This window comes from Rhinolophus ferrumequinum, chromosome 23 (genome assembly GCF_004115265.2).
Source record: "Rhinolophus ferrumequinum isolate MPI-CBG mRhiFer1 chromosome 23, mRhiFer1_v1.p, whole genome shotgun sequence".
NCBI classification, from domain to species: domain Eukaryota; kingdom Metazoa; phylum Chordata; class Mammalia; order Chiroptera; family Rhinolophidae; genus Rhinolophus; species Rhinolophus ferrumequinum.
The window spans coordinates 17,316,100-17,333,047 of NC_046306.1; the positions used below are offsets into that span (position 1 = coordinate 17,316,100).

The following is a 16,948-nucleotide window of genomic DNA, read 5'->3' on the forward strand; positions in this document are numbered from 1 at the left end:
GAATACAAAGCTATATACGATATCAGAGGGATAGTAGATTGAGGAGTATATCACTTTGTGAGGGGTGTAAATGTCTAACTATTACATTGTTTTGTACGCCTGAAACTAATTAAAAAAATAAAAAGAAATGAATACAAGATACTGAAAATCTGAAGTACCTCATTTCCCCCTTATATCCTTTCCTTTATACGAGTTTCCATTTTCATTGTCTTCATCGAACTCTTTAGATCTCTCATTTTAACAATTTTTACTGATAACTTTAAGCTGTATTATTTGCTCTGAGTTTTATAGACTATTAAGAAGAGTAAAAATTAACATTACCTATGGCTGAATGTGGGTAGGGTACGTGACTATATATGGATCCTTACCTAAATGTCTTCTCACAGCTCGTCTGGCAGCTGGCGGGGCGGTGGATATGTACAGTCTCAGACTCATAAAGACAGTCAGCTAAAGACTACAAGTTCCTCTCAGTCTCATTCATTTGCAAAAAATGTTAACAGAACTTCCTATTTGAATGTCGGACAGTGTTGTCCAGCAACGCTGGGTGGGTGGATGACAGAGTGAGGAGAGGGAGGCAGAGGCGCTAGCCTTCGACTGGTGGATCACACCTCTCGGCAGGGAAAGCAAGGAGTGATCCCTGTGTTCTTCCAGGCAAAACGGCACCACAAACGCAGGCAGGGGGCCCAACCCACAGATTAAACGTGCTGGCAATAATCTACTGGGAAAATAAAAAGGTCTCTTGGCCTCGCCTTCATGAACTGAGCTTCTGGATGTGCGGAGAGGACCTCTGCGGGGACAGCTGCGCTTACCTTAACAAATGCTTCGTAAACATTGAGCATAGTGAGGTGATCACCCTCTTCCACGGCAAATTTTCGGTGCACTCGAATCTGGACAGAACAAAACAGGGTTTGAAGCTGACCCCGGGGAGCCTCTTGTACTAGGTGTTAACACTAGACAACGAATAGCTCATGGCTTATGGAGCCAGAAAGACGTGGTTTGTACCATTCAGGTGTCCTGAAACACCGCAGACTGGTTACTTAAACCTTTCTTGGCCTCGACTTCCTTGATATTCCTTCTCGGGATGTGAAGCTTGACTATCAAGACTGCCGTGGGCTTCAGAAAATTCACTATAAAGTACGTGGCCCAGTTATTAGATAACAGTTACTGTTCTTGCCTCTCTCCAGTACCTCGTTCAGAACTCCTCCCAGCCCCCAACAGAATACAAGCTCCAGAAGGGCAGGGGCCAGCTGGCCGGTGCACGGCAGACACTCCAGGTTGCTAGGCTACCGCTCAGATCCCAGCCCTCAATTTTTCCTTCTGTAACACCCTGGGCAATGCCACCTGCTGCTATGGATTCAAGAAGCAGCATGTATAATAGAAACACAAGCATACAAATAAATTTATTGACTTCAGAATTTCCTCCTTGTATCAAAACCCACATAATCAATCTTCCGTCTTCCCTTCCACTCACTGAATAACAGACATTTCCTGATCACCTGCTATAGGCCAGGCACTTGTCCAATGCATTTGGGAGGTAACAGTGAATAAAACAGTGGTGGGAGAAGCATGACAAACAAGATAAATAAGCACAATATATAGTATGGTAAGTGGTAAGAAGTGCTAGAGGAGAAAAGTAAAGCAGAGGATGGAGATAGAAAGGGGATGGAGGGTGCGTTACAATTTTAGACCGAGCGCTCAGAACTTCAGTTTCCTCATCTTAAAAACAAGTTTAACAGCCCTGAGGCAGGACTGTGTAAAAGGCTAATAGAAAAACAAACAAACGAATGGAGAAAACAGACAAAACCACCTGGGCACAGAGGCAGGAAAACTTGGTAATCTGCAGTTACACACCTGTCAGGGAAGGTGACAACAGTCCGTAAGAAAATTTCCCTCCGCCCCATTCCACATCCAAACTCAGCCCCTTCGTGTGGAGGGCGCTCCCTGACTCTTCCAACAGGAGCCGACTTCGAACTCATCTTTGACCTGCCTCCATCAGAATACCTCCCCTCCGGGGTGCTCTTCGGTATCCTAACTTCTCCTTCGGCCTTTCCAACAGTCACTCTTTCAGTCGTCACTGATGCCTGGGCCTCGGGCAGGGCTTTGTCATCCCCTTGGCTTGATTCCGACAGCAGCAGACTCAGCCTGCTGTGCCTGGCGCTGACTCCTTCTGTCTCTAAGATGCCCACCCAGCCGCTCCCAGAGCCGCCCCAGGGACAGACGGCCTCCCTTACAGGAAAGTCAACAGGACAGTGATTCAGATGTGGGGCTCGGGACTGTGAGCGGCAGCTCCACCGTGGCTGTACGGCCAGGAATGGAGTCCCTCATCTTTCTGTGCCTCCATCTCGCAAAATGATGGTCATAGTATCTACCTCCCCAACTCCTGACGATAAAATGAAATGAACACAAAATGTCTGGCACCCTATCAGACACAGCGCCAACACTCAAATGCAAGCTGGTGTCATCGGCACGGGTCCGCTGTCAGCAGTTCCTGACAGTTTGAACAAGGAAGGCCCATATAGTGAAAGAGGCTGGTCTGAACGGCTGGGAGAGAAAGTGGGACTCACGGCCTGAGACTTCTGGTTTGAGGGGACCACAAAGATATTCTGGATCTGCATCATGGCTGCAATGCTTAGAATTTCCTGAGAACAGCCAAAATTTCCTATAAAACAAAAAGCATGTTTGATTTCAGTCATATAATGTGTCAATGAGAAGGGAAAGACATTGTCTGATATTTTCCTCGTACTACTAAGATCATATATTTACATATAGTTTGATTTTTTTTTTTTTTTAAGTCTGTAATACGTAAACACTTCACCCTGCTAAATGGCATGTCCTACACACGGCCCAGGTGAATGGCAGCCTGGAAGGCGCTACTGGTCCACCTGCAGCTGTAACCAAAGGACCCTTCCTGTAAGCCCCAGTGGGGGCCAGACTGGCCCCATCACTACGGGCAGGTGAGCTTTCCAGCTGCTTCTTACTCCCTTATGTGGACACCTAGGAAGGATCCTGGCAGAAGGCCGGAGAGGGAAAGGGGGCAGGGACTGTGGGCTGTGTCCCTTTTGCTGTTCCTCTGCTCCAGGACCCTTCTCAGAGGTGGCCTCCCTCTCAGTAAGGTTCCTCTCACCTGACAGACCTGAGGTACAGCTAGACCAGGGAAGCTCTGTGGGCTGCTGCTGCTGTGAGCACCTGGGACCAGAGTCTGCAGCCATCAGTCCTCCAGCGTATTAGACAGTGAGAGCAAACTGCACCTCCAGTCCCCTTCCCACAGCTTCCTGCCTCAGGAGTGATCTACTCCCCCACCCCAAACTACTCAATGAAAGCCTAAGGTCATTTGGTTGTTCCAAAACACAGTTATAACTAACTTTCACCATGCTTAGTCTGACATGCAATTCTGTAGATTGCTCGTTAACGTAAAAGTTAGATACAAGCCAGAAAAATCATTCTTTACTTTTCCTGGGGCGGGGGTCTGGGGTGGGGGAGATGACAAACTATAGTCTCTAAATGATTTTGTTTCTAAGTATGAGAAGATCTCCAGGTTATATATGCTTTGATTCCTTAACTCATATCCTCACAAGAATCTGAAGATGTCAGAGAAGTTGGGGACCCTTGCGCTTTGGTGGCGGGAAAACAAAATGGTGCAGCCACTGTGGATAACAGTACGGTGATTCCTCAAAAGATCAATCATAGAATTATCGGATAATCCAGCAATTCCACTCTAAGTATATACCCAGGCGAAGTGAAATCAGGGACTTGAACAGATATTGGTGCACCCATGGTCAAGCAGCATCATTCACAATAGATCAAAGGTGGAATCTCCCTAAGTCCATCAACAGATGATGGATAAACAAAATGTGGTCTAACATACAACGGAACATTTATTATTCAGCCTTAAAAAGGAGGGACATTTTGACAAATACTACAACGTGGGTCAACCTGGAAGACATTACACCATGTGAACTAAGTCAGTCACAAAAGAACAAATATTGCATGATTTCACTTCTATGACGTTGCTAGAATAGTCCAATTCATCGAGACAGAAAGCAGAATGGTGGTTGCGGGGTCTGGAGGGAGGAGAGACTGGGGAATTAGTGTTTAATGGGTACAGAGTTTCGGTTTGGAAAGATGAACAAGTTTTGGAGATGGATGGTGATGCTGGTTCAACAACAATGTCAATGTACTTGATGCCCCAGGGAACTGGAGATTTAAAAGCAGTTAACCTGGTAAATGTTGTTATGTATTTTTTCACCACAATAACGAAAAACTTCCCTGTTTTAAAACAAAAATCTGAAGGTGTTAGTGCTAGGCCCCTAAGAAACAAGCAAAAGTGTTTATGAATTAATGACTGACACTGAATCACAAGTTAGCAATATGCCCCAAACACAGCTTCAGGAAACGGCTCCCTCACTAATCTCTTGTACCCTCTTCCCCAGGGTGCACAGAATTCAGGGAAATAACTCCTCTAACAGTCAAAATAAAATCAGTGAGAACTGCCAGTCTCCACCCACCTGATTCAAGCAGCATTTTTGCAAACATGGGATTCAAAGGAAACTCTGCAATTCTCATGCCAAGTGGTTCAGTGAGGCGACAGTCTTTGTCCAGACCTGCCATAGAACAACAACAATCAGAAGGCACGTACCATTGTGTTGGAAGATGTACATTGTGTTGAGAGAATAAAAGATGTTGCATGCTAAAAAAAAGGGATCCGAAAGATGAGTCATGTACTACCGAACTCAATCTGACACCAGAGAGCCGTTATATTCAAAGAAGAAACGATCTCCACTGAGCTCCTGAATACTCAGTTTTAAAAACGGGCACGTCCAATGGCTTCCATTCAAGAACTTAATTATAAAGAAACGGCCCTGCAGCCTCTCTCGCTCCCACACTCTCCTCACTCACAGCAACCCCACTCTGGTCCCACTACACCCCACAATCTGCTCCTTCCAAGGGCCCAACGACTAGATGGTGTGAAATAAAAAGGCATTTTCCTGAGGGGCTCCAGCAGCTTCCAGCGAACCCCACTCTCCTGGTTCTCTGCCACCTCTCATGCTGCTCCCTCTTTGTCACCTCTGGGTTTTCGACCAGTCTCTCACATACCGTTGACATTCCAGGATGGCGCCCCGTGTCCTCTGTTCATCTCTTACTGGGTCAGCAATTACAAGGTCATGACCACGAATCTAAACACTTCCCAGATCTCTTTGGTGCCAACACCAGAGCTGTTTATCCAACTGCCTCCTGGGTAGTTTACGGAACTAGGCAGGCTCCTTCTATTCCCCACAGACCTCCTCGCCTCTCTACCACTGGCCAATATCCGCGAATTGAATTCCCACGTAGACTATTGTTTTACTACTGTTTAGACTGTTCTCAGGATGTAGTATTAAAACAAATGCTGCAGAGCTCAGAGCAAGACAGAAAAGGTCATTTCTCTTCTGTTCCCATATAACGATCTCTTTAAAGGTGATAATTCAGCTTGAAACTAAGTTAAGTTGGGTGTTTCCCTCTACCTTTTCCAGCTAATTTAGGGCAGTGAAGAAATAGAAAATATTTTAAATGTCATTCTAATTGAAGGAAAATCAATCCAAATGAGAAACGTCTATGCAGTCGCGTTTTCCCATTCTTATTATGGATTATCCCAGGAAACCTTGCTTTCCAGTTCCTATTACATGCTTGAGAACAGGGGATGGAAACCTATTCCAACATACACTCTCTCTGGGCTGACTTGATGCAGACCCACCTAAAGGCTTTTAAATCGCTGAAGATCTTTTAAAACAGTAACTGGCTATTCCTTCACAGAGAAGTATCATAAACATAACGAATGAAGATGGACTCTTACCTCACCTCATACAAAAAATTAACTCGAAATGGACCATAGACCTACTAAATGTAAGAGCTAAAACTATAAAAACTCTTCAAAGAAAACATAGGAGAAAAATCTTCATGCCTGCGGGTTACCTAATGGTTTCTTAGATATGACACTCCAAGTGACAAAAAAAATAGGTAAACCGAACTATTCAAAACTTAAAACTTTTGTACTGCAAACGATACCATCAGAAAAGTGAAAAGCCAACCCACAGAATGGAAGAAATATTTACAAATCACAGATCTGAAAAGTTGTACCCGCAATATATAGAGAATTCCAACTTAATAGAAAGACAATACCGCAAAGATAAAAATGGGCAAAAGATTTAAATAGATATTTCTCCAAAGATATACAAACAGCCATTAAGAATATGAAAAGGTGCTCAACACCGTTAGTCATTAGGAAAACATAAATCAAAACCACGGGATACCATTTCATATCCACTAGGATGGCTAAAATATAAAAGACAGATAATAACAAGTATTGGTAACTTCTTATTACGTAGAGAAATTGGAGCCCTCACACACTGCTGGTGCAAATGTCCACCAAAAACTTGTACACGAATGTTTATAGCAGCATTATGTATATTAGTCAAAATGAGGAAACAACCCAAATGTCCACCATCCAAAGAATGGAATAAGCATAATATGTGGTATGTCCATGCAATAGAATATTATTCGGCAATAAAAAGAAATGAAGTATTAGCATTAATACGTGCTACAACATAGATGAATCTTGAAAACATCATGCTGAATGAAAGAAGCCAATCATAAAATACCACATATTACACGATTCCGTAATATGAAATGTCCAGAATAGACAAATCTATAGAGATGGAAGGTAGACAGCGATTGCCTGGGGCGGGGAGGGGGAGGGGAGACGGAATGAGGAGTGAGTGTTCAGGGATACAGGTTTCTCGCAGGGGTAATGAAAATGTCGTAAATATTCTAAACTTGTGGGGATGGTTCCACAACCTTGGGAATATACTAAAAACTACCGAATTGTACATTCTAAATGGGTGAGTTACACCTCAATAAAGATGTTAAAAGCAAGAAAAAAAGACTCTCAAAAGACAAAACCTCCACTAAAACTGAATAACAAAATGGGCATTATGCAACATGCACAGAGAAGATCCGTACTTGAGAGGTGAGTGGAGGTGACATTTTCTGTCTTAAGGGAGAACACATGTTCCTCCATAACTCGGTGTTTCCTTCCCAGACAATACCACAGGCTGCTGTTCTACCCAACTCTCCACAGGGAACTCCAGGAATGGAATGAAGGAGAGTGAGGGAGAGAACACTGAGCCGCGGATTTCAGGCTGGGGTGGAAGGACGGAGAAGGCCTGGAGGGATGACATCCGAAATACTGGTAGGGGACCTTCTGGATGTCTTTAGGAGGATGGCTCTGGTGATGGCTCTTCACAGCTTCTGATGTACTGACATGCTTTCTAAATCCATTGTCATGACTGGACTTCATGTACTCTTCATCTAGTTATGGTTCCACCTTCTTATTTCCATAAAGCTTAAGTGCCATTAAGAGGATTATACAGAGGGTGCCAAAAAAATGTATACACATTTGAAGACAGGAAAAAACTGTATTAAAATCGTAATACAATGAATGACGCTAGCATTCATTTGATTAACGCCACCTTTTGAGCGAAATGTCATACTACACATTGCCACCGTAATTCAATTCAACTTCGAAAAGTAATACATAGATAACGTCTCTTAAAATGTGTACATTTTTTGGCACCCCCCAATCTATGGGGAGAACCAATCCCATTCCTGAACATACGACGAGCCCCAAAGTGAATACAACCTAACAAGTATTACGTATTATAACAGATCAGAGAACACATCATAATAAGAGACAGGCGTACCTCCCAGAGCGTAAAGTAACTCCAACGCTTGCACCATCGACTGTGCTGGAGGGGGCTGTGAAAAACATTAAAATACTCCTAAATTAATTTGTTTGCATAACAGACATAAAAGTGTGACTATTTCTTGCTTAAATCCACTCTTCTGAATCGTATGTGCCCCATACTTCCCACCCTCCACGCTTCTATTCACAACGTCAGTGTCTCTTGAAATATCCTTCCTGGTGATGGATGGAAGGAGAACAGATTCTGGGTGGTGAACACACAATGTGATTTATAGATGATGTAATACAGAATTGTATACCTGAAATCTGTGTAACTTTACTAACAATTGTCACCCCAATAAACTTTAATTAAAAAAAAAAAAAGAAAGAAAGATCCTTCCTCTCCTTCTCAGCACCCTTAGTACTGCTTGGTCTTTAATCTCAGTTTGATTAAACACTTCCCTTTGAAGCTCTCCCTCATACTTCCCTCCATCAGAAGCGATGGGTCCCAACTTTGAACTACCTCCCTATTTTTCCCAAACTCTCAGCAGACAGCTCTAATTTTTACTGCATAGTCCCAACCTTCAACCACGCTAGAAGCCCTGTGATCCTGCAGTACTGGTTGGTGAGTGAGCTTTGTTTTGCATCATTCAGAGACCTGCTCCAGGCCTTGCCTGGATGAGTGCACTGCCATACGGGTGAATCTGAATTCCCGAAAAATCACAGAGAATGCTAGCGAAGCTGAGGTTAAGCAAAACTCATATTGTGACCTTCAGTCTGATTCTCTAGATCCTTATGTCCTTCTTTCCTTCTACAAATCTTTACTGAGCATCGACTACGTGCCAAGCATCATAAATATTTTCTGCTACATTATTTCATGTCTAATAAGCCAGGTAATAAAACTATAGTACTTTTTCAAACTACGCAGCTTTTTCCCCTCTAAATGCATTCACATAACAAATGCATTTTGAGTTATCACACTGTTTTAGTTCAGTTTTACAGATGAGAAAAGTAAATAACAATAGGTAAAAGACATTTGAACAAGGTCATATAGTTAGTTAGTGGCAAAGCCAGCAACTGAACTCAGGTCTCATTGTTTCCAATCTACCCTACCCGCTGATGGCCAAGGACAAAGCTGTCCTTTTAAAAGTTGTGATGACAGCATGTACACACTTAGAGGGTAGGAACTAACCCTGGTTCACTACACAAAGTGTAGTCAACAAGCCATTGTTGACCAAATCATGTAACTGATACACTAGGCTTTCTTCAGGGCCACTGACATCCTGCTTTACAAAGAGGCAAAATACACAGCACCTAAATGGAGGAGCTCAATCCCTCTGGGGATCTTCTACTGAGATTACTGGAGACACAACAGGAATCGCAAAGTACTGAACAAAACTAACAAGATCCTCTTTGACTCCTTTCAATCCTTGGCCCTATTTGGAGTCAATCCCTAAGTCCCCTAGAAATTCGCTCTCTGAATTTATCATCAATCAAAAAAACAAAACAAAATGAAATAAACCCCTCCTACACCCAAATCATATCCAAAGTATTTTTACCTAAACATACATTTACTACATTTATTAGCATTTCTCTGTAGCCACATCTGATTTGGGATCATATGCAAACACTGCTTTAAGTTGGAAGGACTGCGTACTCGTATGTATATTTTAGCTTGTTTTTCTCACTGCATGGCTTTCTGTGTTCATTGTTTCCTGTACCCACAGAAAGCTCGCAGTGATTCCTTGGGATAGCTGCCTAATATCCTAACAAGGTCAGATGCTGTAAAATAAGTAATTTTCTTACTACTGGGCAATTGAATTGTCTTCAGTTCTTTGCTACTGTAATTAACACTACTAAATACACAAAATTATATGTACCTTGTGATTTCAATTGTAAAAAAACACCATTTCAGGGGAAAATAACCAGAAGGGTCTAGATGAAGGTGAATTTGTATGTATTTCCCTCCTTTTTCAGTCGTCCAAAGTTTATGCCTTTCATTATTTATATTTTTAATTTAATATAAAATGATGCTATAAACATCATACATGTACTTCCTTCTTCTTCTCCTCCTCCTTCTTCTTCTTCTTCTTCTTCTTCTGCTTTAGAATTATTTTTTCAGGAGAAATTTCCCTGAGAAGAAACACCAGGCATTTCTACGACTCATAAAATAATGTAAGCAAGTCCTCCATGGGGACTGCAACAGAGTATGAAACCACTTTCCCAAGTTAGGTCAGCTTTGGATGTTAACATTTCTGTTTATGTTTGATCAGTTAATTAGCGTAAAGTGGTACTTGACAGCATTTCAATTTTACTTCTCTCTCTTCTGCAGAAGTTGAACATGTTCTGACATTAGTTTACTATTTCCTTTAGCTTTTCCTTTGGTGGATATTTGATTTATTCTAAACGATGTTTGAAAACTCTTTGTAGTTTGTGAGATGTTGATTCATCATTTTTGCCATTATGTTTTCCTTTAATCTTAGATGTGAGGCTTTTCATAAGCTTTGAATTTGCATTTACTGTTTGTCTATTCTTTATAACTTCTTGGACTACACACCAGTAAACAAAGGATATAGTTTCTCCAGACTTATGGCAAACACAATTGTTTTCTTTGGGAGGGAGACTGATATTTTTCTATTCCTTAATTTGCTTAATTTATCATGAGATATGTGACATTAGGGACTTTATTACCCAAGGATCCAGACCTGCCACACCACTTACCAATGCAGTTTGGACTGAACAAAGAGTTAAAATACACGTCTTCAAATCACAAAAATTCAAGGACATGTGACTATTTATTAACTAACTGATCTAGTTATGCGGAAGTGTTTTATAAAGCACAAGAATAACAGAAGAAGTCACAGAGGCAAAGATAAAAAGATTTTACTATTATGGAAATGTTTAGAACATCTGCACATTACAAACAAAAAAACAAAAAGGCAAAATACAAATAACTAGAAAAACTATTTGCAAGAAATACTATAGACAAAGGTTAATGTCTTTAATAGTTAAAAGACTGAACTTTTTTAGTGACTGAAAGTCACTAATAAACACTAATTCTAACAGATAAATGGCTTAATGGAGAAGTATAAAGTAGACAATAGTTTTTTTTTAAAATTACTTTATGAGAAATCAAAATAATAAGGTACAGATAATATTCTTCCTCCCTTCCTTTCTCCCTCCCCGCCATCAATCAAATTCACAAAACTCTAACAGAAGACAATATGGCGTGGTAGGGGCACAATGAGTCATTCATGCACTGCTGGAGTTTACACATGTAAAGCAATTTGGCCTCGTGTCAAGGAACTACAAAACGCCTATGGCCCTCTGACCCAATAATTTCACACCTGGAGAACTGCCTTAGGAAATAATCAGAAACGCAATCAGCCACAAAGACCTTTCCTGCACCTTCTCCAACGCCCTCTTGGTTCCCCCAGTTGTGACACTCTTTCATGCAGGCCTACACATACGCACTGTCCTGGATCTCTCCACCTCCACTGACCTAGTAAAATCCCACTTGGGTTTCAGGTCTCACCACACACATGTCTAACGGGGGTTGGGGTCCTTTCTTTGTCTCCCCCAGCTTTGGCATATGCACTGTAATTACCGATTACTTGCCTCTCTTCCCCAGCAGACAAGAACAGGAATTGTGTCTGCCTGGTCTGGCTGTATTCCCCCATACCCTGCACAGGGCCTGGTGCAAAGAAGACACACAAAATACAAGCAAAGTGGAAAAAGAAAGGCGACGTGGTCTCAAACAAGGACATTTCCCTGTGAGCCCTCCAGCCTCCCTACGGCCGCAGGCAGAAGGCAGGACTTACCGACATGAAGTGGAACCTGAGGACGTTGTCAATTCCTAGCGCTTTCAGCTGTAGGATGACAGGTGCCAAATTGCTCCGCTGCATCTCAGGAACGGTGGACTGAGGCAGCTTGTCAAAGGTTTCCTCTGAGGACAGGAAATCAGAACCGTATGGGATCATATGTCATGATCCAGTGCAATCATTATGCCAAAAAGACACATTTCCTTCTCTAACCAGAGGCTCTAGGATTCCAAGATCAGGTGCATGTGATATCATGATATAAAGTTGTTTCATATTTAGCAAAGACCATTCCATTTAAAAAATATTTTAGCAATTTATGTCTTTATAAACAATACATCTTTATAAAAGTCTGTCCTTTTACTTCAGGATGCTTTTTTTTAATGTGCTTTTTGTCAGCAAAATATTAAATCAATGCAACAAGTATTTGCTGAATCACTTGGTACCCAGTTACCATTATCTCTGCTCTCAGGATGGAGTAAGTCAAAAAGACCAGGACCGTGCATATGAGCAAAGACCAATTTTAAAATAAATCACCAAATAGTAACCAGAATATAACAAAGGACCAAATCTTATAAAGAGCAAAAATTGTCCAAGTCTAACTTTTAAAATCAATGTGCCAGACACACACATCAAACCCAGAATCTGATGTTCCCCAATCAGATTAGTGAATGCTTCAGGCCCCATCGGGAACAAAGAGCGGCTTCCAACAAGCAAAAGCACCACCAGGTACAGGGGTGCCAAGATGGGAGGGACAGAGACTTTGAGAGGCCTTTTTATAAAAGCTAGACAAAAGGGTGGGGAAAAAAGAGGGAAGAAGCAATTCAATCCTGTTTGACACATTCAGAAAGTTTGTGGATTATATAAAGAATGCTCCACCCACAAAATCCTGCCACATCAGTCAACACCTTTACACACACTCCTTAACAGAAGGGTGGACCAAGTGCCATTTACATTGTAACGCTTTAGTTAACCAGAGAAAAAAAGAACTGAAATAAAAGGTGTCATGAAGAAATAGCGCCATCCCTGAAGAACTTCCAAAAGGTCTCTGAGAAAATAGACAACCAATATTCTGTGGGCTGACTGATACAAACTGCCCAATGCATGGGTCAAACTGGAAGGTTCTGGATTAACAGGCAACATCAGGAAGTTCCCAGAGGGAGATCTGCATTTTCCAAGCACCCTGCTGACCAAGGAAGAAGCCAAGTTATCAGGTAAGAGGACCACCCTGCTGAGAAGACGCTGACAGGACATAAGTGCTTCCTGAGTTCAATGACACTCAATTAAACTCTACTGAGCGTATGAGGCACTGGGCCAGGCGCCCCAGGAGCCTTGGGCCCAGGGCTCTGAGAAGCTTCGGTGATATGAAGCGGCCTCGGACCAAGCCCAGAAACAGTGATCTCTGAGACCCGGTCCCAGTAAGGGGTTCCCAAAGGGAAAGGGAGGCTCAGGGAAGGAGGAAGCACCGCTGTTGGAGGAAGGCATCTGAGGTATCTTCCTGAAGAAGTTGCCATTTGGGAGAGGAATCGAAGGATAAGGGGAATGTGTTGGACAGAGGAAACAGCTCAAGGAAAAACATCAAAGGAACGAGAGGTGGATGTGGGAGAATAGAAGGTATATCCAGGAAGTGTAGTTCAGCTGGGCTGCAGCATACAGAAGGGATAGGTGGACAACGGGAGAAGATAAGCTGAGAAAGAGTCATGGAAGGTGCTGAGAAACTCTTAAGGGTTTGAACAGGTGGCAACCTGCTCAGAGCTGCACTCTCAGCAAGTTCCTTCAGAAAGAGGCTAGCCAAGAAAGCTTAGAGGTTAGATCTACTGCATCCCATTAGTGTCAGATGGGCCTTCCCCAAACCCCCTCGACTAACACTGCGCAAGCTAAGGACGCTAATGACCTTTGAATCAAATAGACCTATCTTCAGTCTGCATTCTACTACTTGACTTCTTTGGAGCATGACATGATGCTGGCCGTTTCCTCATTAAAAATAACAAGATCCTCAAAAAAGTTCAAATAGAATTATCATCTGATCCCACAATTCCACTCCCACGGGTATACCTAAAAGAATTAAAAACAGGTATTCGAACAAGCACATATACACACGTGTCTTAGGAGCAACTATTCATAATAGCCAAAAGGTGGAAACAACCATCAACTGGTGAATGGACAGACAAAATGCGGTCTATCCATAAGATGGAATATTATTCAGCCATAAAAAAGAGTGAGGTACTGATACAATGTAGAGGAGCCTGGAAGACATTTAGCATTCATTATGCTAAATGAAGCAAGCAAGACACAAAGGGTCATATATTGTATGATCCCATATATACGAAATATCCCAAACACATAAATCCATAGAGACAAAACAAAGATTTGTAGTCTCCAGAGGCTGGGGGCAGGGAGGAATGGGGAGCAACTACTTAATGGATAAAAGGTTTTCCTTTGGAGGGTTGGAAATGTTCTGAAACTAGATAGAGGTGGTGGTTACACAACATTGTAAATACACTAAATGCTACCAAACTGTTCAATTTAAAATGGTTAATTTTATGTTATGTGAATTTTATTTCAATACTTTTTTTTAAATATCTTGAAGCTTTCTCCCCCTCTGAATTTCAGGATGCCTTTTAGTCCTGGTTCGCCCTCTTTCCACTCCATTCATTCTTTCCTACCACCTCCAGTAGTGGAAGACCCTGACCCTTCCGGCCCTGGTTCTGCCTTTTCCCTCCCTCCCAGGAACACTCCTTACCCAACTCCAACTCCTTGTACACTTCAGTCCCTCTGCCTGATGTGCTGACATCCCACCTCCAGCGCTATCCCTTCACCTGGATAACTACAGGGCTGCCAGTAAGATCAGGCCCAAATACTCGATTGTGACGCCTTCCCCACAGGACAACTCCCCGCTCTCTGCTCCCATGGCTCATTCCGTTATGGTGACACTATCGCACCATGATATGCCGATCTGTTTGAGGGTCTGCTTCTGCCACCAGGCTGTCAGCGACCACATGTGGCCACAAACCGTGTCTCACCTAGCCCAACATCTCCAAACCCTAGCACCAGGCCTAGCACACAGTAGGTGCTCTGTAAACATTTACTGAAAGAAAGAATAATGTCAAGAACTGAACAAGGGTGATGGTAACAAGCAAGGAAAGAAAAGAGAAATGATAAAACCCCCGGATCTGATAAGTGACGACACATGGATACTGGACAGGGAAGGAAAGTTAAAATGATGTGAAAATTAAGTCTGGACAATTGAGAGAAATCTTGGTACCATCCCCCACAAAAGAGAAGTGTAGAAAGAACAGGTCTGGGCCATCACCATCTGTCAGTGAGGTGTCTTCCAGCTGGACAGAAGGCTCCTTTACAGTATTTTTTTCGCTCCTTTGGAGCCTAGCATGGTGCATGGCGCAGAGCAGGAGCTGACCAGCTATTTGCTTTCTATCAGTGAGTCTCAGGATAGATCTTGCCATTCCAGCTCTGCGAAGGTGCTCTGAACCAAAGGTAAAGATGGACAGAGCATTCAGGGATCCCAGAACAAGAACATAGCACATTAAGCTAAAGGAGAGGTAAGGACGGGATGTGAGACACACGTCCCAAGCTCCAGGGTCACAGGGCTGCAAACAGGCGAAGCCCAATCAATAGGTGAGAGCAAGGATGGCACATAATTCATAATTCATGGGCAAGTGTGGGCCACCGGCGAGCAGTAGCCAAGAAGTGCTGTTTAGAGTGAGAAGGTGGTGGGGATCAGGTGACAGAGGGCCTTGTGAGGGAGGTCTGGACTTTATGTCAAGTCGTGCTCACTGAGGGTAAATATTTGTAATACTCTCCAATGCCCAGGCAGACTGAGAAAGTCAAACACCCTTAAGGAAAGCCACACTAACCTGTATAAAGGCGGTAACACTTTCCCGAGCGGCTGCGGCCACCACGTCCTGCCCGCTGGTTGGCTGATGCCTGGGACACTGGGACCACCACCAAGCACTCAATGGCTGTCCTGGGATTGTAAGCTCGGAGTTTCACGAAGCCACAGTCAATCACATATACAATCCCGCTGACTGTAATGGAGGTTTCTGCCACATTGGTGGCCACAATCACCTAAGTTCCCCACAGAAAGAAGAGTCAAAATAAACGTTATTTGGTTCTTTTCACACTTAATGAACTATTCAAAATCCTAAAAGATTTAAAGATACTTTTCTGACGTTGGTGAAGCTATATGAGGCAGTTTGGTACACTGGAAAGAGCATGAGTTTTAGGGTCAGGGGGTCCTGGGTTTGAATTCTCCCTAAGCACGTGACTTTGGGCAAGTTACTGAACCTCCTGAGCGTGGTTCCTCATCTACGTAATAATATTTACCCCTCTTTCCAGGGTTGTGGTTGAGATTTAATGTGAAATACACATAAAGTGAGTGCTACTTGGCCGATAGTAAACATTCAACAAATGTTAGTTTTCGCCTTTTACACAACTAACATAAATCACTGCCTTGTACATGGATATTCCTTTCTTCACTCATATTCTGGCTATTTTCTGAGGGTCTGTGTTTTGCCAAGTCCTGTCCAAGGTGCTGGGGATATACGATGATATATAAGATAGATAAAAGCCCGGATCTCCCAAGGTCTGCATTCCTGGGTGTTTGGGTGGAGAAGCAGTGAACATAAACAAATAGGTAACTTCAGAGAGTGACAAATGCTAAGAAAGCAAAACAAAGTAATAATGCAATGCTATGTAGTATTTAAGGTGTTTATTATATAATAATAGGGTGTGCTACTTTGGATCGGATGGCCAGGGAAAGCCTTTCTAAAAGATTATTTTGAGCTGAGACCTGAGTTACAAGAAGCAGCCAACCCTACAGAGACCCAGACAGAAGAAAACGGTTGGAAGAGAGGAGAAGCAGCCAGTGCAGCCAGAGTCCAGATTAAGTGCAAGATGAAATCGGAGGGAAGCAGGTACCAGACCACGCATAGTCTCTGGGCCCTCGTGAGATGTCTGCATTTCATTCCAAGTGCACTGGGTGCTGCCCCTGGAGGATTTCAAGCGGCAGGGGATATATACAGAGAGCACTTAAAACTCTTTGAAAGGCACGTGTACATCTATCGTTTTATAAAAATCTTCTTACCATTTTTACATAACAACAGTTAAGATTTTACACTATAAAATCATCTATCTTAAAGTTATTAGTGATGTTTTACAACTAAAAAGCGAGCCTTGCGGTTGAGGATCGCATCCCAAGACACTGAGGAACTCAGGCACGGGACCCTGGCCTCCTGGCTGGCTGGCCGCAATTCACACTTGACCGGGCAAATGCGAGTTGCTCCATCCCCACTGTCAGGAAGCTGCGCCTTGTCTTCCAATCTGAACTGGGAGTGGATCCTCGGACCGTCCCACACCTACTGCATTCTCTGCCCCACCTGCTGATCAGTAGCTA

The 16,948-nt window shown here is 43.0% G+C and overlaps 1 protein-coding gene across 2 annotated transcripts in view; it reads right to left on the reverse strand.

Moving 5' to 3' along the window:
- The window catches only part of DHX35 (DEAH-box helicase 35), a 70,995-nt gene that overhangs the window by 15,961 nt on the left and 38,086 nt on the right, over positions 1-16,948 (reverse strand). For both annotated transcript variants that reach the window (XM_033095249.1, XM_033095250.1), the window contains exons 12-17: positions 15,411-15,621; positions 11,539-11,663; positions 7,737-7,791; positions 4,506-4,601; positions 2,565-2,659; positions 810-887 (exon numbers count right to left, since the gene is read on the reverse strand). In XM_033095249.1, the coding sequence (XP_032951140.1) occupies positions 810-887; positions 2,565-2,659; positions 4,506-4,601; positions 7,737-7,791; positions 11,539-11,663; positions 15,411-15,621 (660 nt within the window). The remainder of the gene's footprint in view (positions 1-809; positions 888-2,564; positions 2,660-4,505; positions 4,602-7,736; positions 7,792-11,538; positions 11,664-15,410; positions 15,622-16,948) is intronic.